This window comes from Pelodiscus sinensis, chromosome 13, assembly GCF_049634645.1.
Source record: "Pelodiscus sinensis isolate JC-2024 chromosome 13, ASM4963464v1, whole genome shotgun sequence".
Taxonomy (NCBI): domain Eukaryota; kingdom Metazoa; phylum Chordata; order Testudines; family Trionychidae; genus Pelodiscus; species Pelodiscus sinensis.
Genome location: NC_134723.1, coordinates 15,266,364 through 15,287,849, shown reverse-complemented (window position 1 = coordinate 15,287,849; position 21,486 = coordinate 15,266,364). Strand labels below are relative to the sequence as shown.

Below are 21,486 nucleotides of genomic sequence, written 5' to 3'. Positions count from 1 at the left end.
GGGAAATGCTGATATTTCAACATTTTAAAAAAGAAAAAAATTCTAAATTAGGATGAAAAGTTGAAAGCAATATTTTTCACAAACTGAAAGTTTGAGGGGAAAAAAGTTGATTCAGAAATGGTGAAATGTTTCATTTAATCATTTTAATCAAAACAAAACATTTTCAGTCAGTTTAACATGAAACTCCAATTTCCTATGAGAGCAGAAAAGTGCAGTTTTGGTCTATTTTCTACAGTGCACCTCGCTCTTTTGCCAGACTACATTTCTGCTACTGCCTCACATGTTTCAGTCAGAGGAAAAGACCACACTGCATTATGCGAAATGTAGTTTGTAGAGAGCCAAGCCAGGAAGAGAAAGTGAGGGCATAAGATGCTCAAATTATAACAACATTCATGAAGTACTAAAACATTTTGGGTTATGCCAGCAATCAAATGTTTTATTTCATTTTTCTTGGTGCAAGATCAAAAAAGTACTTTGGGAAAAATAAAAATGTCCTGGGAAAAATGTCAGTTGTATTATCTGTCAAAATAATGTCAATGGGAAATTCCTAATTAGCTCTAATGATAAAAAGCCTATTTATTAAAACATTGATTATTTTTCACATTTTTGTTAATCCTCAGTTTTTATTTCCATTGAGAATCATGAACAAAATTCTGACTGAGGAGTATTTTATTTCAATTGAATAATGAGAAACTATTAGGAAAACTGACATAGTAAAAAGGATTATAAACTGACAGAGTTTTGCTGAATAAAGTCTGTTGCTTCTTAAACTAAATAGTTGCTCATCACTAATCAAGAATAATCTGCAGGTTTGTTATTCTCATATAAGTGGCTAGTTGTAGTTCAAACTCCAAGTTTCACAATAACACTGGAAAGGCTGGCAGTTATCCTGTAAATCCACGAATTGCTTTAACCTTGTTGTTTCCCCATTTGAAAGGGAGATAATGACCTGTACCTTTCTTTGTAAAGCCTTTTGAGAGTCTTGGATGGAAATATGCTCTGTCAAATCATAGTATTATTTATCAACCATTAAACAAGCTTCTGTATATCCAGATTCCTTGTACAGTAAACTTCCGATAATCTGGCACCTTTAGGACCCAGGGGGTGCCAGATTATCAGCTATGCCGGACTATCGGAAGGGGGGCCTATGAGGGGTCTGGGTTGGGGGGGACGCCACCCCAGACCCTTCATAGCCCCCCCTTCCGATAGTCCGACTCTGCCCCAGGCATCCCTGATTCAGCCGCTGCTGGTCAGTTTCAGCAAAGGCTGAATTGGGGACGCCTGCAGCAGAGCAGCTAGAGTGCTGCCAGGTTGGTCCGGTAGCGCCGCCCCTCGGCGCTGCGAGACCAACCTGGCAGCCCCCCAGCTGCTCTACCCCAGGTGCCCCCAAGTGAGCCGCTGCTGATACTGATCAGTGGCTGACTCCAGGAAGCTCGAGGCAGAGCTGCGCTGCCCCGGCTTCCTAGAGTCAGCCACTGGTCAGTTTCAAAAGCAGCTGAATCGGGACACCTGAGACAGAGCAGCTGGGGCGCTGCCGGGTTGGTCCAGTAGCACTGAGGGGCAGCGCTATGGGGACCAACCTGGCAGCACCCCAGCTGCTCTGTCCCAGGTGTACCCAAGTCAGCTGCTACTGAAACTGATCAGGGGCTGATTCCAGGAAGCCAGGGCAGAGCAGCTCTGCCTCGGGCTTCCTGGAGTCAGCCGCCGGTCAGTTTCAGCAGCAGCTGAATCGGGAACAGCTGGGGTGCTGCCGGGTTTGTCCTGCAGCCCCGAGGGGCAGCGCTATGGGACCTACCCGGCGGCACTCCAGCTGCTCTGCCCTCGGCTTCCCCGATTCAGCCACTGGTCAGTTTTAGCAGCGGCTGAATCGGGGAAGCTGGGGGCAGAGCAGCTCCAATGGTCAGCTGCTGGACCATCGGAGTTTTACTGTATCTGGACAGTATTTAGAAATGCATCTGCTATCTTTTTATTGTGGTGCCCATTGTTACTCAGACAATATCATTAGAGAATATTTTCAATTATTTGACTCTAACATGAAGTAACTTCTGTATTCTGGATTTCCTTAGTCTGGCAATATCTCTGGCCCAGCATCAGAGGTGACCCCATGGATGTCTGGGGCTGGAGCACTTATGAGGAAAAACGAGTAGTCTAGTGTCAGGAGCATTGCTGGACTAGGGAGAGTGGAGCCCTGTGGGGGGAGAGAAGTGTGGGAGGCCCTGTATTGGGTGGGGAGCCTCGGAAACTTGGTGGGCCAGTAGCCGGAAGAGGCATGCCCAGAGAGTAGAGCCCTGGAACCTCAGCGGCTGGGACCACAGGGGTTGGCATTGATCTCCCCAGCAAATTCCCTGATTTGGGAACAGTCAGGTCCTGAAGGTACCAGACCAGGGAAATTCAACTTCTGGTACACTAATTTCTTCTGGCATATTTCTGTGTTTTTGATGTAAAACTTTGTACACACGTAATGCATATCTGGAAATAATGTAGTAAAAGTTGATAGTTCTTTTGTAATTTCTTTTATCAACAATGTAAGTGTACTGTACACGTAAATATTGTTCTATTTTATTTGCTTGATTCATTTGCAATTTAGCCTGATTCACACCTGCAACAAGTTCTGGAACCAGCTGTAAGAGATCAAAAAAGTGCAGAGATTCATAAAAGAACTCCTGAATCTGAGGTTAAGTCAAAACCACTTACTATAACAGATTCTCCTATAATGAAGACTGAGAGTTCAAAGAATCCTGTGCCTTTGCCAGCAGAATTAAAAGTGCCAAATGTCATCTCAGGTATGAAAATCACTGCAGTGAACTGTGAATTATTCTGTTTTTTAAATAAGAGCAGCTCTAGCAGGCCTGTGCTGTCAAATTTAGCTTTAGAAAATATGGTAAACTCCATAGAATGCAATATGTGATATCAAGAGCCCAAAGAGATGGTAGGGGGTTCCAAATTGTGACCCACAGCTCAATAAAGAATACGTGTTGTGGACCACCTCTCTTCCCATTTTCAATCATATGGATGCTACTTTATATCACTTGCACATCTCTTCTATGGAAACAGTAGCATTTGCTTTTGTAAAACGATAATACTGCTTAAAGGTGGCATCTGTTTCCTCATATATAGCATCTGCTTAACTGTGAAGGCAACTAATATGTCGTCTTGTTTCCAGTTCCTTTTACAAATACCCTGGCTATCTTGTAGTGAAATGTCTAGGTATCTGTAAAAGCACCTGGAAACGAGGAGATCCAGCACCAGGTGATCAGCCAGTGGTCCAGGGGTCACAGGTTTGAGAGATACTATTATAAGGCATTGAAAAACTTACATATAAGAACATAAGAACGGCCGTACTGGGTCAGACCAAAGGTCCATCTAGCCCAGTAACCTGTCTGCCGACAGTGCCCAGCACCAGGTGCCCCAGAAAGGGTGGACCGAAGACATTAATCAAACGATTTGTCTTGTGCCATCCATCTGCAGCCTCTGACAAACAGAGGCCAGGGACACCATTTCTATCCCCTGGCTAATAGCCTTTTATGGACCTAACCTCCATGAAATGATCTAGCTTCTCTTTAAACTCTGTTATAGTCCTAGCCTTCATAGCCTCCTCTGGCAAGGAGTTCCACAGGTTGACTAAACGCTATGTGAAGAAGAACTTTCTTTTATTAGTTTTAAACCTGCTACCCATTAATTTCATTTGGTGTCCTCTAGTTCTTCTATTATGGGAACTAATAAATAACTTTTCTTTATCTGCCCTCTCCACACCACTCATAATTTTATATACCTCTATCATATCCCTCATCAGTCTCCTCTTTTCTAAACTGAAAAGCGCCAGTCGCTTTAACCTCTCCCGTTCCAAACCCCTAATCATTTTAGTTGTCCTTCTCTGAACCCTTTCCAAGGCCAGAATATCTTTTTTGAGGTGAGGAGACCACATCTGTACACAGTATTCAAGATGTGGGCGTACCGTAGTTTTATACAGGAGCAGTAAGATATTCTGTGTCTTATTTTCTATCCCTTTCTTAATAACCCTAGCATCCTATTTGCTTTTTTGACCGCCGCTGCACACTGTGTGGAAGTTTTCAGAGAACTATCAACGATAATGCCAAGATCTCTTCCTGATTTGTCATAGCCAAATTAGCCCCCATCAAACTGTACATATAGTTGGGCTTATTTTTCCCGATGTACATTACTTTACACTTATCCACATAAGTCCCTCACAGTCTGCTTCTGTCTTGACTATCCTAAACAGTTTGGTATCATCCGCAAATTTTACCACCTCACTGCTTACCCCTTTCTCCAGATCATTTATGAATAAGTTGAAAAGGATTCGTCCCAGGGCTGACCCTTGGGGGACACCACTAGTTACCCCTCGCCATTCTGAAAATTTACCATTTATTCCTACCCTTTGTTTCCTGTCTTTTAACCAGTTCTCAATCCAGCAAAGGACCTTCCCTCTTATCTTATAGCAATGTAATTTACACAAGAGCCTTTGGTGAGGGACCTTGTCAAAGGCTTTCTGAAAATCTATTTATACTATATCTACTGGATTCCCCTTGTCTGCATGTTTGTTAAAGCCTTCAAAGAACTCTAATAGATTAGTAAGACGTGATTTCCCTTTACAGAAACCATGTTGACTTTTGTCCAACAAATTATGTTCTTCTACATGCCTCACAATTTTATTGTTTCGACTAATTTGCCCGGTACTGAAGTTAGACTTACCGATCTATAATTGCCAGGATCGCCTCAAGAGCCCTTTTTAAATATTGGTGTCACGTTGGCTACCTTCCAGTCAGTAGGTACGGAAGCCGATTTAAAGGATAGGTTACAAACCACAGATAATAGTTTAGCAATTTCCCATGAGAGTTCTTTTAGAACCCTTGGATGAATGCCATCCGGTCCCGGAGATTTGTTAACATTAAATTTTTCTACTTGTTCCAAAACCTCCTCTAATGACACTTCAGTCTGGGACAGTTCCTCAGATTCATCACCCACAAAGGACGGTGCAGATATGGGAATCTCCCTAATGTCCTCAGCCGTGAAGACTGAAGCAAAGAAATCATTTAGTTTCTCCGCAATGGCTTTATCGTCCTTGATTGATCCTTTTATATCTCGATCGTCTAGGGGAACCACAGTTTTTTTAGCAGGCTTCCTGCTTCTAATGTACTTAAAAAACATTTTATGTCTTTTAGAGTTTTTGGCTAGCTGTTCCTCAAAATTTTTTTTTTATTTTCTTATTACATTTTTACACTTGAGTTGACAGTGTTTATGTTCCTTTCTATTTATTGCACTAGGATTGGACTTCCACTTCTTAAAAGATGCCTTTTTGTCCCTCACTGCTTCTTTTACATGGTAGTTAAGCCATAGTGACTCTTTTTTAGGTCTCTTGCTATGTTTTTTAATTTGGGGTATACATTTAAGTTGGGCCTCTATTATGGTGTCTTTAAAAAGTTTCCATGCAGCTTGCAGGGATTTGGCTCTAGTCATTGTGCCTTTTAATTTCTGTTTAACTAACCTCCTCATTTTTGCCTAATTCCCCTTTTTGAAATTAAATGCCAGAGTGCTGGACTGCTGAGGTGTTCATCCCACCACAGAAATGCTAAATGTTATTATATTATGGTCACTGTTCCCAGCCGGTCCTGCAATGGTTATCTCTTGGATCTGATCCTGCGCTCCATTCAGGACTAAATTGAGAATTGCCTCTCCCCTTGTGGGTTCCTGAGAAATTTTCTCTCTGCTTCTCTTCCCAAGGTGACATGTATCCAGTCAATATGGGGGTAATTAAAATCCCCCATTATTATAAAGTTCTTTATTTTGGTAGCCTCTCTAATCTCCCTCAGCATTTCAATGTCAGTATCCCTGTCCTGGTCAGGTAGTCGGTAATATATCCCTACTGCTAATTTCTTCTTATTGGAGCATGGAATTACTATCCATAGTGATTCTATTGAACATGTTGATTGATTTAATATTTTTATTTCATTTGATTCTACATTATCTTTCACATACAGTGCCACTCTGCCACCCACACGGTCTGCTCTATCCTTTCGATATATTTTATATCCTAGTATGATTGTGTCCCACAGATTTTCCTCATTCCACCAGGTTTCAGTGATGTCTATTATGTCAATCTCCTCCTTTATTACGAGGTACTCTAGTTCACCCATCTTATTAGTCAGACTCCTAGCATTTGTGTAGAAGCACTTTAGAAATTTGCCACTACTTATTTGTCTGCCCTTCCCTGATGCATTGGATTCCTTTATATGCGTTTGTTTGTCTGCTCTGGCCCATGGTTTGTCCTCTCCCCACCTCTCTTTCTGACTACAGCTTAGAGAATCTCTATCAATGGATTCTGCTCTTAAGAGAAGTCTCCATCCGATTTACGTGCATCTCCACACCAATCGGCTTTCCCCCATCTCTTAGTTTAAAAACTGCTCTATGGCCTTTTTAATGTTTAGTGCCAGCAGTCTGGTTCCACCCTGGTTTAGGTGGAGCCCATCCTTCCTGTATAGGCTCCCCCTCTCCCAAAAGTTTCCCCAGTTCCTAATAAATCCAAACCCCTCTTCCCTACATCATCGTCTGATCCACGCATTGAGACTCTGAAGTTCTGCCTGCCTGCCTGCCTGGTCCTGCACGTGGAACTGGAGGCATTTCTGAGAATGCAACCATAGAGGTCCTGGATTTCAGTCTCTTTCGTAGCAACCGAAATTTGGCCTCCAGGACATCTCTTCTACCCTTCCCTATGTCATTGGTACCTACATGTACCACGACCACCGGCTCCTCCCCAGCACTACACATAAGTCTATCTAGATGCCTCGAGAAATCCACAACCTTCGCACCAGGCAGGCAAGTGACCATACGGTTCTCCCGGTCATCACAAACCCAACTATCTATGTTCCTAACGATTGAATCGCCCACTACTAACACCTGCCTCTTCCTAACAGCTGGCCTTCCCTCCCCCTCAGGGGTATCCTCAGCGCGAGAGAATTCCGCAACATTATCTGGAAGGAGGGTCCCAACTGCGGAATGGTTTCCCTCTGTTCTTATTGAACGCTCTGTTCCCTTGAGACTTTCATCCTCTTTAAGAGCACTGGGGCTCTCAGACTGGAGGTGGGACAGTACTACAGTGTCCCGGAAAGTCTCATCAACATATCTCTCTACCTCCCGTAGCTCTGCCAGTTCAGCCACCCTGGCCTCCAAAGCCCGAACTCGGTCTCTGAGGGCCAAGAGCTCCTTGCAACGGGTGCACACATACACCACCCGCCCACAGAGCAGGTAATCATACATGTTACACTTGACACAATAAACAGGATAGCCCCCACTCTGCTGTTGGGCTTCTGTCTCCATTTTTTTATGAATGTTTAAGTATAAACTGAGCTTATTAAATGTCTGGAATATAGATTATTATAAAAGTTAGGTTTAAAGAAGTTCAAGAGTCCTGGCACCCTCTATCCTCCCCCTCTAAACTCCCTCTCCAAACTCCCTGTTAGCAACCAGGAGCAGCTGACTCACAGGCTTATCAAGCCCTGGTAGCCCCTCCCCCTGACTTAGGCTCAGCCAATTAACAAAGGCATCTAGATTTCAAACCTTTTAGAACCTCCTTCAAACAAACCAAACAGACAAACACAAGCTCAGCACCCAGCAAATAACCCCCCCCCCCCCACACACACACACACACTAACACAATTTACATTTTCACCAATTCTTAACTGTGTTGGACTTTATTCATCTTTAGTGATAAATAAGGGATCCATTGCATGGCATACTAATAAAGAAAAATCTTTGAATGTGCTCATAATTAACAGTTATAACCATATAGCGAAACTTAAGTGAAATTATCATGTCTTTCTGTCAGTAACAATCATTTCCCTAGTAATCAAGTAAAGTAGTCTTGGCCTTATCTAGTTCTTCCACTATTTTTTGTCACCTTTACGCATGCATATCTGATTTTATAAAATCAAACACATCATGTTAGGGGCTTGTTATTAAGGTGTATTTTTATTGTTTGTTTTTATCCTCATGGGTACTTTGCTATTATTTTGGGTACATCTACACTGTGCAGCTATTTTGAGATACCAGTGGTATCCCGAAATAGCTATCCTGAGTCTTAACAAGCCACCCATTATTTCAAAATGTTTTTTGAAATAACGGGTGCGCTATTTTGTCATCCCATAATAATGCAAAATAGTCTCAAAATAGTGCATTATTTTGAAATTTGGCACTGTGTAGATGCACAAAATTTCAAAATATGCTATTTTGAAATAGAATCAAAATAAGATACACAATTTGTGTAGCTCAAACTGTGTATCTTATTTCGAGCTTAAGGTGTAGTGTAGACTCACCCTTCCTGTATCTGAAGAAGCCTGGTCTGTGACTTTGTGCTTCAGCCTTTCACACTACAAGTTCTGCTTTGCAGAACTCGGCAGGGCCTACTTTTCCTTTAGGGTACAGCTACACAGCAACATTATTTTGAAATAACTAGCATTATTTCAAAATAACGTAGTCCACATCTACACAGCAGGCACTTATTTAGAAATATTGCCAAAATATTGTCAAGCTGGAGGACTTCTTACTCCAACTCCTGTAACTCTCATTGTACTCCTTCGAAATTAGTGCTGTATAGACACTCCCAATTTTGAAATAAGCTACGCAATTGATGGAGCTTAGTTTGCCTTGCCTATTTTGAGTTAAGCCCTGCTGTGTAGAGATACGCTTACAGATTAACAATAGGCACCCTATAGCCTCTGAGTCCTCTGAGCTTCTCCATGAATTGCCCATCCCATGATGCAATGAACAGAATTCCCAGATCCTCTGCTCCCAAAGGAAAAGTAAACCCCAGCTTACTAGTTAAACTGTATCACAGCTCCACTTAACACACAGTACTTATATATATTTATGGTAAAGCAAGATGTTTATTTAACAAAAGCAAAGATTCAAGTGATAGCAAGTAGAAATATTGGGAACAAATGGTTACAAATAAAACAAAATCCTAACATGCATTATAGACCAGTGTTTCTCAACTTTTTTTTTTTATAAAGTACCCCTTTTAAAAAAAAATTATAAGTACCCCCAGTACCTACAATTTTCAGACAATTTTTTTTCTACCATTGCAACAAATTTGTTTAAACATCTTAATCATAGCCGGGTGGGCGATGAAATTTTGGCAGTAAAAAGTACAAAAATAATAAAGCTCTTTAAAACTTAAAATAAAAATTCAGTTTTTTCCATGCCCCCCAGACTTCTCTTGAGTACACCTAAGGGTACTCGTACCACTGGTTCAGAAACACTGTTCTAGAACATATATTTAATTAACAAAACACCTCCTTGACAATTAATATTTAGCTCACCCCAATATCTTTGCAGCATTTTTCAGACAGATTTGGTTTTGATCTTTTTTCATGGTAAAAAAACATTGTAAGCCTCAGGGAAGCATAATAGGGTGTACCTCTGCACCCCAAGTCATGTCCAGTGATCTGTTGTCTTCATTTGTAAATAGGCCAGTCCTTGCTGCTTGTTTTTGCTTGACTAGAATCTCCTATAGAGACTTTTCAGCCTTTGATCAGATTGTAAATAGGCTTTTGTTGTGAAGTATACAATACTCGATCCTATAAAGCCAGACAAGTAAATAGACATCTCTGCCTTAATTATCTGCCTTAATTATGAAACTTAATTATCATCTTTGGTGATAATCAACTCGCAGACCCCAGAGCATAGCTTTCAGTTGTGTGTATATATGCATAATTCCTTACAGGTTATCTGTATATTCCACAATGATGACAGTGGTCAATATGACACAAGCTTTGAGTAGAAACTTTACATTGACTTGCTTTGATAAATTATATAGAGATTGGAACTAGGAGATTCCTGTAATTCTGTGCAACCTGTGTCAGTTGGCACCAGGAGATCCCTTGTTAATAACCCATTTGTATACCTTTTAACTAGGGATGTTAAATTTTGATTAATTGACTAATCGATAGGGTGCCTCCACCTTTGAAGTGTAGAAACAGCCCCAGGAGCATGGGACTGTTGGGGAGTCCTCAGCTAATCCTGAGCTTCATGTGGCGCTGCCACTTTGAAACACCTCCTCCTCTCCCTCCCCCTCCCTCTTTCTGATAGAGACATCAAGGGGGGGAAATGACTAGTTGACTACTGTGTTGACTATCCGATAAGTATTTGTTTATTGGATAGTCGACTACTCGACTAGTCATTCACATCCCTACTTTTAACATATTAATCCTTTTTTAATCTCCTTTCTCCCTTATTTTTCCTTTTTTAGTTTATGGCAGTGTTTCCCGGGGTTCCGCGAAGCGAAAGTAAGGGTTCCGCAAGAACTCCATCACTCTCTTCCCCTCTCCTTCCAAACAGACAGAGGAGCAGGCGCTCTGGTTTCCCGCCAGTTTTTCAGACACCTCCTTTCCCCTGCTGCCACTCTGCATTTCCAAAGCCCACAAGTCTTTTTTTTTTTCTTTTTTTGATTGACAAATTTTCCAACTGGCTGTAGGGGTTCCTTGAAATTCTTCCGAGTTTAAAAGGGTTCTGTGGCCAAATAAAATTGGGAAACACTGGTTTATGGAATTATTGGATCTCTTTATATATAACTTGTTCAGTCTCCTCAGCCCCAACTTTTCCTTTCATGTTAAACATCTATACATATAGAAGTTTAAAGGTAAAATTAAGTTTTTCCTATTTGTCACTACATTTCCAGATGGAAGCCATTATGTCCCTTCAGGAGCTAACATACATCCTTTTGGCTCCAACGGGCAAGATGGATTTTACTTCCTATATACTCTACACCAGTGATCTACAACCTTTTTGCACCCAAGACCAGTATCCCAAGATCTACCCCCATCCCTTTCTTGAGTTCCTGCCCTCTCCAAACCTTTCCACAGACTACCCTTTGCTAACGGAAACTCACTGTTAATTACATAATTACACCCGAGCCATTTTGCTAGTGCTGCAGCTGAGGAGAATAGTTTAATTTAAATTATTAAACAGATTAAGCATTTTAACTTTCTCATGTTAGTTGATCAAACTTCATATTAAATAAAGTAAAACATTATGTCCAGCATAAAAGGTTTCAATGTTTTCTTTATTTATGGCGGGATGAGGAACCTTTTTTGGGTTGGGGCCATTGACCCACAGAAAAATCAGTTGGGGACCACACAAGTGAGAAGCAAAAACACTCCTCCTCAAACCCCCAACCCTCATTGATGTGGCCCCCAACTGAGACACCTCACACTTCTAGCACTCCAACTACACGGGGTGAGGGGAAGAGACAGGGAGGACTGAGATTCAGAGCTTCCCAAAGGCTATATTTAATTTCCGGGTGTTCCAGAGTTAGTGGATTTTGTGGACCCCCTTAGGCTCTGAAGAGGGTACAAAAATGTGGGGCTCAATGTGTGGGACAGGGCTGCCAGCAAGTGATATGGGGTTCAGGATGTGAGTGGGAGGTGGGGTGCAGGGTCTGGAAGGGAGTTTAGTGGCTGGAGAAGGTGTGGGGTGCGGGTACAAGAGGGAGTTTGGGGGAGGGAGGGGATTGGGGCAGTAACGCAGAAAAGCTAAGAGTGTGAAAATGCAGCCAAATACCTAGTTGGGAAAGGAGGCAAAGAAGTGGGGAATAAGAGGAAGTGCAGCTTCTGCAAAGTAAAATTGTATGCCCCTCAAATGTTCCCACCAATGTCATTTATGTTTAATGTATAACTGTAGTGTATATAATTTTATTGAAATGCACTTTATTATGAATTAATTTCCACACTACCAATATGTATAACTTCTGAAGTGTTTGGGGTTTTTGTTTTTTTTTTATTTGCACCATTATCATTTTATTTCATTTTAATATCTTTAACAGATGTAGTGAAGACAACAAAATTTAAGTTTGATCCCAAACTTATGGACCATGGCCAATCGAACCCAGCAGATGTGGATATGTACAGTACCAGAAGCTAAAGCACCAATTTACAAATATTGGGAAGTACTAACAATAGCAAAGAAAAACTGAAGGATTATGCAATGTATGATTATACCAACTGTGGTATAATTTAATCAGGTATTTTCTTAAATCCTAATATGTACACTCAATCTACTTTATCCTTGTTTATTACCTACATATAAACAATTAAATATTTTATTTTCCTTCAACAGTAATTAACTGTTTGACCAGGAACATTATATTTCTCTCTGTGTGCTGCAATGAGGTATATCATGATTGTCACTGTCAAATTATTAATAAACATATATCACCTATATGAGAGACTGTTTGAAAGCGTAAATGTATTTCTGTCCTTCAGCCCTTTAGTTTTCAAAGACAGTAAAATAAAAATCTGGTCGTCTTTTGGTGATGGTGGTTCCCTTTCTCACTCACTTTCATTTCTGAAATATTATGGGCAAAGGAAAGCATTTTTCGTGTATACTGGCTTAAATATCTTATTACTCTGAGCACTCATAAAATAAAAGAAACCAACTGTGATTTTAGTACTCTCTCAGTTTCACATTTGTATAAACTAATTCCTTTTGCAAAAATCACTACTGTTTTAATCTCTTTTACAGTGAGAATAGCAAATAAATTTTGGCCTGTATGTGAGTAGATTCCTGATTTAAAAATATTTAAATTGAAAAGAAAAATTGGAGCTAGTCTTCAAAGCGCCCCTGCTAGACCACATGTTAGTTTTCTGTCAACCTTTAAAAACATGGACTGATGTTTGCTGAGTTGATTTGCAGCTCCATCTACTCTAATCCAAGTTATTGGTACTGTTTGTGGTAATGGAGAAAATATTAACAAATTATGGCAGGAAAGTTAAGCATTTTATTGACACAGAGGTTAAAACAGGCAGTTATGCTGTTGGCTAAAAGTTCTCTTATGGCTTAATTTAAAAAAAATAAAAAGTTGTGGAGGTTATTAGGCATAAAACCAAAGTTCATAGTCTGTCTTGAACAGGGGTGGGCAATAATTTTTGATGAGGGGCCACTTCAAGAATTTGATAAGTAGTCAAGGGCTGCACTCTTCCATAATATTAACAGAGGATGTGCCGGGTCTGGGATGGAGGTAGGGTGTAGAAAGGAGCTTGAGGTAAGGCATTGGGGTACAGGAGAGGCTGTGGGATCTGGGAGGGAGTTTGGGTGAAGGACGGGGTTGTGAATGGGCAGAGGATTGGAATACAGGGTTTTGAGTTGTGACCTTGGGCAGGAGGGGGATTGTGACCTGGAACAGGGAATTGTGGTGCACAAGGGGGTGCAGGGACTTGGATTGTGACCTAGGACAGATGGGTGTTGTGACATGAGGCAGGAGATTGGGGTGCAGGGTCTGGGAGGGGGGATTGTGTGCAGGGGGCAGAAGGTTTGGGTTAGGTGGGGTAGGGAGCAGGAGTAGGGAAACAGAGGGTTGGATGAAGGGAGGGGCTGGGGTGCTAGAGGCAGGTGACTTATCTGGGTGACTCCCCACCAGCCCAGCAAGTTTCTCAGGCAGGCTCCCCACCTTCCATGCCCCTACATCAGCTGCGGGGCCATGTGCTTCTGTGAACCTCTGCAAGACCAAGAGCAGGTGGGGAGAGGTACTTTGCATGCTGTCTATTCTTAAAACAGGCAGCTCCTATTGGAAACTGACCAGTGGAAGCTGCAAGATTATATTGCAAGATTATGCTGGGGTGAGGGCAGCATGGAAAACCTCTGCTGCCTTTCCTGGGCTTGCAGTAGTTCAAAGACAAATAGGGCTCCGCAACAAGCTTTTCTGAGTGGTTATGTGGGGGTAGGGCAGACAGGGAGCATTCCTGAGGCTCCTACTGCATTAGTGGACCATATCCAGTGGCTTGGCAGGACAGATTTTGCCCAGTCCTAGTCCTGGAGCATGCATACCCAGAGTTAATTGACACAAGATGTCAATTAGTGTCACTGGAAGTCATGTTCTTCTATCTCCAGGTACCATGGGGTACACACCAAAAAGCTGACCATTAATAAAATTACTGGTTTGTGAGGAAAGAATCTGCATTTAGATTCTACATAATTAACGTCTTAATTATTTTGATTATGGAAAAGTAGGAGGCTAATGCACAGGATTAATGTTGGCCTTTTCTCTACAAACCTTTTTTTAAAGTAAACTAAGAATATTTTAAAAGAAATTAGGAATCCTAAAATGAAGTTCAGCAATATCCTGTTGGAGCCCAAGATACAGAGTACTAGTGTGTAATGATTGAAGTTTCTGAACTTGATTCTTGCCAAACCAGATTCTGTACTGATTAGAATTCACTGATTCATTAAGAAACTATCAAATAATGCTTACAAAAGTGTTTTAGACAGAGAATCTTGAGTTCTGTGTGTTTTCAGGGAAAAAAAGTTGTACATTTCTAAAACTTCATTAAAACCTGAATATGGTAAATCTTCAGATGGTTCTTCAAGTGATTGCTCATGTGCATTCCAGTTTAGGTTTGTGCATGCACAGTTTCTGGGAAGATTTTACCCTAGCAGGATACTGGAGGTCAGCAGAGGAGACCTCCGAGAGTGGTGCCAGTATGGCTGCCAACCGCCCCCTCTTCTATTTCCTTCTTACCGCCCGTGCCTCAGGCAAGTATGCCTTCCCTAGCTTGTATTGTAGATAGTTCTTTCTAGTGTTAAGTAGTTGTTAGGTAAGTGTTATGTTTGTTGTGGGGTGAGGAAGGGCGTGCCTCCGCTCCCTGGCTTCAAGTGGTGCAGACAGTGCAGGGATGGTAATCCCTATGGGTGATCTACGTGACGTCTGTCTTAAGTGCTTGGGAGTGCCCACTTAGCATATAAGTGCAAGATCTGCAGGGCCTTTACTTCAAGAATGCAAAGGGACAGAGTTTCGCCTCCCAAATCTCTTAATGGAGGCTTCCCTGGATGCTCATCCAGCACCACAGGCTGTGGGACGGGATTCAGCGGCCTCAGTGCGCTGTCATCAGTGCAGAGCATGCCAGCTCCACATGAAGTCCTGGCACTAAATGTTCACCGAAGGCAAGCTCATGGCAGGGAAAGAGTTGGGTGGTAGAGGAGCTGGTCCCTCATTTCAAAAGCTAAAAAGCATAAAAAGTCTCGTACAGAGTCAGAACACCCTTGGAAACAGCCCATCCATGCAGCACTGTTGACTCTGGCACCTCTGCTGGTCCGGTCAAGTCTGGTGCAGGTGAACTCCCCGTCCCGGTAGAGTCAAATGGGAGATGTAGACATGTTCCTGAAATGTATGATATATGCCCAGGACCTGATTGAGCAAACAGTATTACTAAGGGACTCTCCTCTGGCACTGTCGCCAATACTGGGCCTGTTGTAGTCAAGAGGGAAGCTTCCCATGTTAAGAAGGTCGCTTTCATCTCAGGACCGTTTACCAACTCAATACCATTAACCTTGGCACCGGTCTGGTGAGGTCTCCTGTACAAGGCGGAGTCCTCCCAGATGGCACTGGTCACAGAGCCGGGACCGACAATCTCTGCACCATTCCGGGGAGGGCTCCTGTTCAAGGTGGAGTCCTCTCAGGCAACGCCATTCACTCAGCAGAGACTATTCACTTTGACACTAGTCCCGGGAAGGTTCCTCTACAAGGCAGAATCCTTCTGGTGACCTCACGCCATCACAGAAGCCGTCGGTGTGGCGCGATACTGCTCTCCCTTGGTCCCTGCATTCCATATCCTCATCGGAGTCAGAACCAAAGGGCCGCTGGTCCAAGAGGTGGCTCTATTCGACACAGGTTCAACCAGAGAGGAGGCAGGAGCTGGCCTTGCAATGGCCTTTCTGGACTCCTTGGGCCTGTCACCAGATGCAAGCGGGTGGGTCTAAGGTCCCTCTCAGTGCCCTCTGTCAGCAGAGGCACTTCTTCAGCGGCCTTAGGGAGAGACCCTGCTATTGGAGTATGGTTGTCCCAGCACACAATGTCAAGGTTGCAGATACCTGGTACGCGGCTGTTCAGGGCACTGGTGGAGTCCCACTGGGTACTGAACCCAAAGTCAGGGCAGGCATTAGCTTCCCGTTCCAGGGAGGATCAGTGGCACCAGGTGCTGCCCATGTCTCAGAACTCCAATGCTAGTGACCACAGGCATATACCTTAAGTTCCAGTCCTGATACCGGATGATGAGCAGAAAGAAGGGGAGCTGCAGGATCCCTCATCCTCGTTGTTACCGGATGAGGCAGTAGCAGGGTCGGTGACATCGCTATCTCTTATGGACAAGAGGCCACATCAAGAGCTATTGAGGTACACGGCTCAGAGTTTGGGTCTGCAAGTAGAAGAACACCATTGAAGAATGCAGATCCTGTGGTGGACATTTTGTCACCGAGGGGGCCATCCAAGGTCGCTCTTCCTTTATCAAGACAATTTCCTCCATCATGAAAACCCTCTGGCAGACTCCAGATTCTGTCCCCTCAACTTCTGAAGGAGTTGATTGTAGGTACTTTGCCCTGTCCAAAGGGTACGAGTATTTATATATTCACCAGAAGCCAGGCACCCTGGTGGTAGATGTTGCTAATGCTAAGGAACAGCAAGGTCACTGGGGCCCCACTCCAAGTCCTCTAAGGGTACATCTAGACTGTGAGGATCTATCAGAAAAAGATATGCAAAATCCGGAATGCATTTTGCCTATCTTTTTCCAATACTTTTGTCAGAAGAAGCTTTTCTGAAATTTGACACATCTAGACTTGGCCAAATTTCAGAAAAAAACCTCTTTTGAAAGCCCCCTTCTTCCTCGTGGAATGAGGAATACACGGGCTTCTGAAAGAGCGCGTTTGCTGGATGTGTTGGGGAGGAAACTTTACTCAACCAGTAGCCTCCAGTTAAAGGTGGTTAACCAACAAGCAGAGTTAGCTCACTACAATTACTATACTTGGGTGACCATGGGCAAATTTAAGGAACTCCTCCAGCTGGACTCTAGGTCTGAGTTTGCAGCCCTTGTAGAGCAGGGAAGGGTAATTTCCCATATCTCCCTCCTGGCAGCCTTCGACACTGTGGACTTGACAGTCCAGTCTACGTCTGTGGGCATAGATATGAGGTGCATCTCTTGGCTTCAGGTGTCTGGAATCCCTCGAGGTCCAGAATATGATAAAGGACCTTCCTTTTGATGGATCCAGCTTGTTTGCGGAACAAACAGATTTCAGGCTTCTTAATTTAAAGAACCCAAAAGCTATGTTAAAGTCCTTGCACTTTAACATGCCTACAACTCAGCAAAGGCATTTCAAGCCAACTCTGCAATCCAGATACTCTCTTCCCTGTCAGAAATAGGACCAGAATAGAATGGGGAGCAGGCGAACTTGCTGTCACCCTGCCCCTCCCCTCCCTCCCCCCAGTGTTAATAGTAGTGGGACTGGGGGCACTAATAACCAGGCCCAGTTTTCTAGGCAGTCATCAGGCTAGGAAGAACTTTTAAAGATGCACCCAAGAGCAATGTACCTTTCTCCCTCTCGGACCTTGTCCCGATATTTGGGAACCGCTTGTCCCATGTTTACTGTGCCTAGACCCAAGTCACATTGGACTGGTGGGTTCTAGGCACGGTAAAGATGGGCTATTCTATCCAAATTCTTGCTACCCTGCCTTTCCATTCCCCTGCCCCGTGCCTTTTCAGGGACCCCTCTCATGAGTAATTCCTGTGACAGGAGGTGCAGACACTCCTCAATATATGGGGCAATAAAGGAGGTTCCTCTACTGTTCAGGGGCACAGGGTTTTATTCCCATTATTTCCTTATCCCAAAAGCCAAGGGTGGGTTACGTCCCATATTAGACCTGTGTGGTCTAAAAAAATTCCATATTGTATCTTTGGCCTCAATTTTCCCTTAGTTGGATCCGGGATACTGATATGCTGCCCTCGATCTGAAGGACGATTATTTTCATGTGGCCATAGTTCATGTGGGTAGTTCCCACTATCAGTTCAGGGTGTTGTCTTTCAGCCTGTCTACCAAACCAAGGGTCTTTACAGAGTAGTGGCAATGGTAGCCACAACATTCAGCCAGTTAGGCCTCTTACAAAACCTTCAGAAGTTGACCCTGTCATCACCTACATCATAGTCTATAGGGGCATGTTTGGATTCCCTAGCAGCCAGGGCATCCTTCCCCAAGCCTTGTTTCGGGCATGTGCAGACTGATTCAGGGTCTGGGGGGTCTTCCCTGTTACAACAGCCAGGACCTGCCTCAGGGTGTTAGGGAACATGGCTTCTTGTACTCACGTTGTTCCTTTCTCCAGGCTTCATCTCCATCTGCTACATATGTGACTAGCCAGCGTGTACAAGCCATCTCATCACCATCTGGACAGTGTTAGGGTGATAGGTGTCCTTCAGTGGTGGCTGGACCCTCTGAACCGTTCTTCTCCCCTTGGCCCACCCTAACTTTAGTAACCAATGCCTCGGACTTGGGGTGCGGCGTGCATTTGAGCGGTCTCAGGAAAGAGGGCATCTGGTCGTGGGCAAAATATGCATAAATGTAAAATAGTGATAGAAATGTAGCCGTGTTAGTCTGGTGTAGCTGAAGCAAAATACAGGACTATGTAGCACTTTAAAGACTAACAAGATGGTTTATTAGATGATGAGCTTTCTTGGGCCAGACCCACTTCCTCAGATCAAATAGTGGAAGAAAATAGTCACAACCATATATACCAAAGGATACAATTAAAAAAAAAAAAGAACACATTTTTAATTGAATCCTTTGGTATATATGGTTGTGACTATTTTCTTCCACTATTTGATCTGAGGAAGTGAGTCTGGCCCACGAAAGCTCATCATCTAATAAGCCATCTTGTTAGTCTTTAAAGTGCTACATAGTCCTGTATTTTGCTTCATCAATGTAAAAGAACTCAGGGCAATGTGATTGGCCTGTGTGGCCTTTTTGGGAAAAGTCGGGGGCAAGTGTGTCTCCGTATGCATGGGCACGCAGTGTTTTACATCAACAGACAGGGTGGTGCTCACTCTACTCCCCTGTGCAACAAAGCGATGCCTCTGTGGAAGTTATGCGTGTGCAACAAGATACACTTATTGGCATCTTACCTGCCGGGGTCTCAGAACTCTCTGGCAGACAACCTCAGCCGCTCCTTTCAAACTCATAAGTGGTCCGGTCCCTCAGATGGGAGGTTATGCAATGGCTTTTCCAGAGGTGGGGTCGTTCCGGGTTAAACCTCTTCACCATGAGGAGAAACAGAAAGTGCCGGGCCTTCTGTTTCTACCTGGGCAGCAGCAACAGCTCTCAAGACAACGACACCTTCCAAATTAACTGGAGCAGGGGTCTCCTATACATGATTTCCCCCTTCCCTTTAATTCACAGGGTGCTGATCGAGATTCACGAGAACAGTGTGGATCTCATTCTGATAGCATTGGCCTGGCCCAGATGACATTGGTATACAAGGCTTCATCAGCTCTCAGTGGCACCTCTGATCCCCCTCCCCTTGTTCCCGGACTTGTTGTCCCAGAACCACAGCACATTGTTGCACCCTAACCTTCAGCCTTTACACCTGATGTCCTGGAGGCTCCGTAGTTGAGCGCATTGGAGCAACTGTGCTCAGATAGAGTGAGGGCATTGTTGCCGGGTAGTAGGAAGCCTTCTACACAGGCCGTGTATGCTTCCAAGTGGAAAATGTTTGCCTTGTGGGCCATGCAGCAGGGTACCCAACCATTGCAGGCTTCAGTTCCCCTCATTCTAGAGTACCTTGTGGGTTTGAAACAACAAGGGTTGGCCGTGTCTTCCATTAAGGTACATCTGGCCACAATATTGGCATTCCACCCTGGATTGGGAAATTGTTCGGTATTTGTGGACCACTTGGTGGGCTGGTTCCTTAAGGGGTTGGACAGGGTATATCCTGATGTGAGGGACCTGGTGTCCCAGTGGGATCTAAATCTGGTATTGTCAAAGTTAATGGCTCCAGTTTCCAAGCCATTAGCTACTTGTTCTTAGTTGTATTTCTCCATGAAAGTTGTTTTTTTTTTTTTTTTGCGGCCATCACTTTGGCCAAATGAGTTTCCATAAGCATTATTGTTGGAACCCATGTATACCGCGTATATCTTCCTGTAAAGATAACTATCAGTTAAGACCCCATCCTTCATTCCTCACGAAAGCGGTTTCCTATTTTCATGTGTCGCAAGATATTTTCCATCCTGTGTTTCATCCTAAGCCTCACCTACCACCTGGATGTCAAGCATGCCTTAGTCTTCTACCTTGAACATATTAAACCATTCAAGAACTTTAATCAATTGTTTCTTGCAATAGTAGAGGGGATGAAGGGGCTACCTATCACTGCCCAGAGGATATCTTCCTGGATCACTGTGTATTCCCGCATAGAATCATAGAGCTGGAAGAGACCTCAGGAGGTCATCAAGTCCAGCCCCCTGCCCAAGGCAGGACCAATCCCAATTAAATCAACCCAGTCAGGGCTTTGTCAAACTGAGACTTAAAAACCTCTAGGGATGGCGATTCCACCACCTCCCGAGGTAACCCATTCCAGTGCTTCACCACCCTCCTAGTGAAATAGTTTTTCCTAATATCCAACATAGACTTCCCCCACTGTAAGTTGAGACCATTGCTCCTTGTTCTGCCATCCGTCACTACTGTGATCTTTTTCCATCCCCATTGGAACGTCCCTTCAGGAAGTTGAAGGCTGCTATCAAATCCCCCTTCACTCTTCTCTTCTGTAGACTAAACAAACCCAAATCCCTCAGTCTCTCCTCATAGGTCATGCACTCCAGCTCCCTAACCATTTTGGTCGCCCTCCGCTGGACCCTCTCCAATGCATCCACATCCTTTCTATAGTGGAGAGCCCAGAATTGGACACAATATTCCAGATGTGGCCTCACCAGAGCCGAATAAAGGGGAATAATCACTTCTCTGGATCTGCTGGCAGTGCTCCTCCTAATGCACCCTAATAAGCCATTAGCCTTCTTGGCTACAAGGGCACACTGTTGACTCATATCCAGTTTCTCATCCATTGTAATCCCCAGGTCCTTTTCTGCTGAACTGCTACTTAGCCATTCGGTCCCCAGTCTGTAACAATGCTTGGAATTCTTGCGTCTCAAGTGCAGGACTCTACACTTTTCCTTGTTGAACCTCATCAGATTTCTTGTGGCCCAGTCCTCTAATCTCTCCCTATCTCTGCCCCCCAGCGTATCTACCTCTCCCTGTAGCTTAGTGTCATCTGCAAACTTGCTGAGGGTGCAATCCATCCCCTCATCCAGGTCATTAATAAAGATGTTGAACGAAACCGGTCCAAGAACCGATCCGTGGGGCACTCCGCTAGAAACCGACTGCCAACCTGACATCAAGCTGTTGATCGTTACCCATTGGGCCCGACAGTCAAGCCAGCTTTCTATCCATCTTACAATCTCTTTATCCAATCCATACTTCCTTAACTTGCTGGTATGAATATTGTGGGAGACCGTAGCAAAAGCTTTGCTAAAGTCAAGGTATATCACATCCACTGACATTCTAAATCCACAGAGCCAGTTACCTCATCACAGAAGCTAATCAAATTGGTCAGGCACGACTTGCCCTTCATGAATCAACGTTGACTATTCCTGATCACTTTCCCCTCTTCTAAGTGCT

At 43.7% G+C, this 21,486-nt stretch overlaps 1 protein-coding gene across 2 annotated transcripts in view; it reads left to right on the top strand.

Annotated features, from left to right (window-relative positions):
- Positions 1–12,233, top strand: part of APOOL (apolipoprotein O like) — a 45,306-nt gene extending 33,073 nt beyond the window's left edge. Inside the window, exons 8-9 of one of the 2 annotated variants that reach the window (XM_006115319.4) lie at positions 2,588–2,783; positions 11,834–12,233. In XM_006115319.4, the coding sequence (XP_006115381.1) occupies positions 2,588–2,783; positions 11,834–11,931 (294 nt within the window). In that variant the 3' untranslated portion in view covers positions 11,932–12,233. Of the gene's footprint in view, positions 1–2,587; positions 2,784–7,155; positions 7,264–11,833 lie in introns of those variants that run through there. The other variant, XM_075940762.1, reaches the window with a different exon arrangement.
- Positions 12,234–21,486: the final 9,253 nt, after the last annotated feature.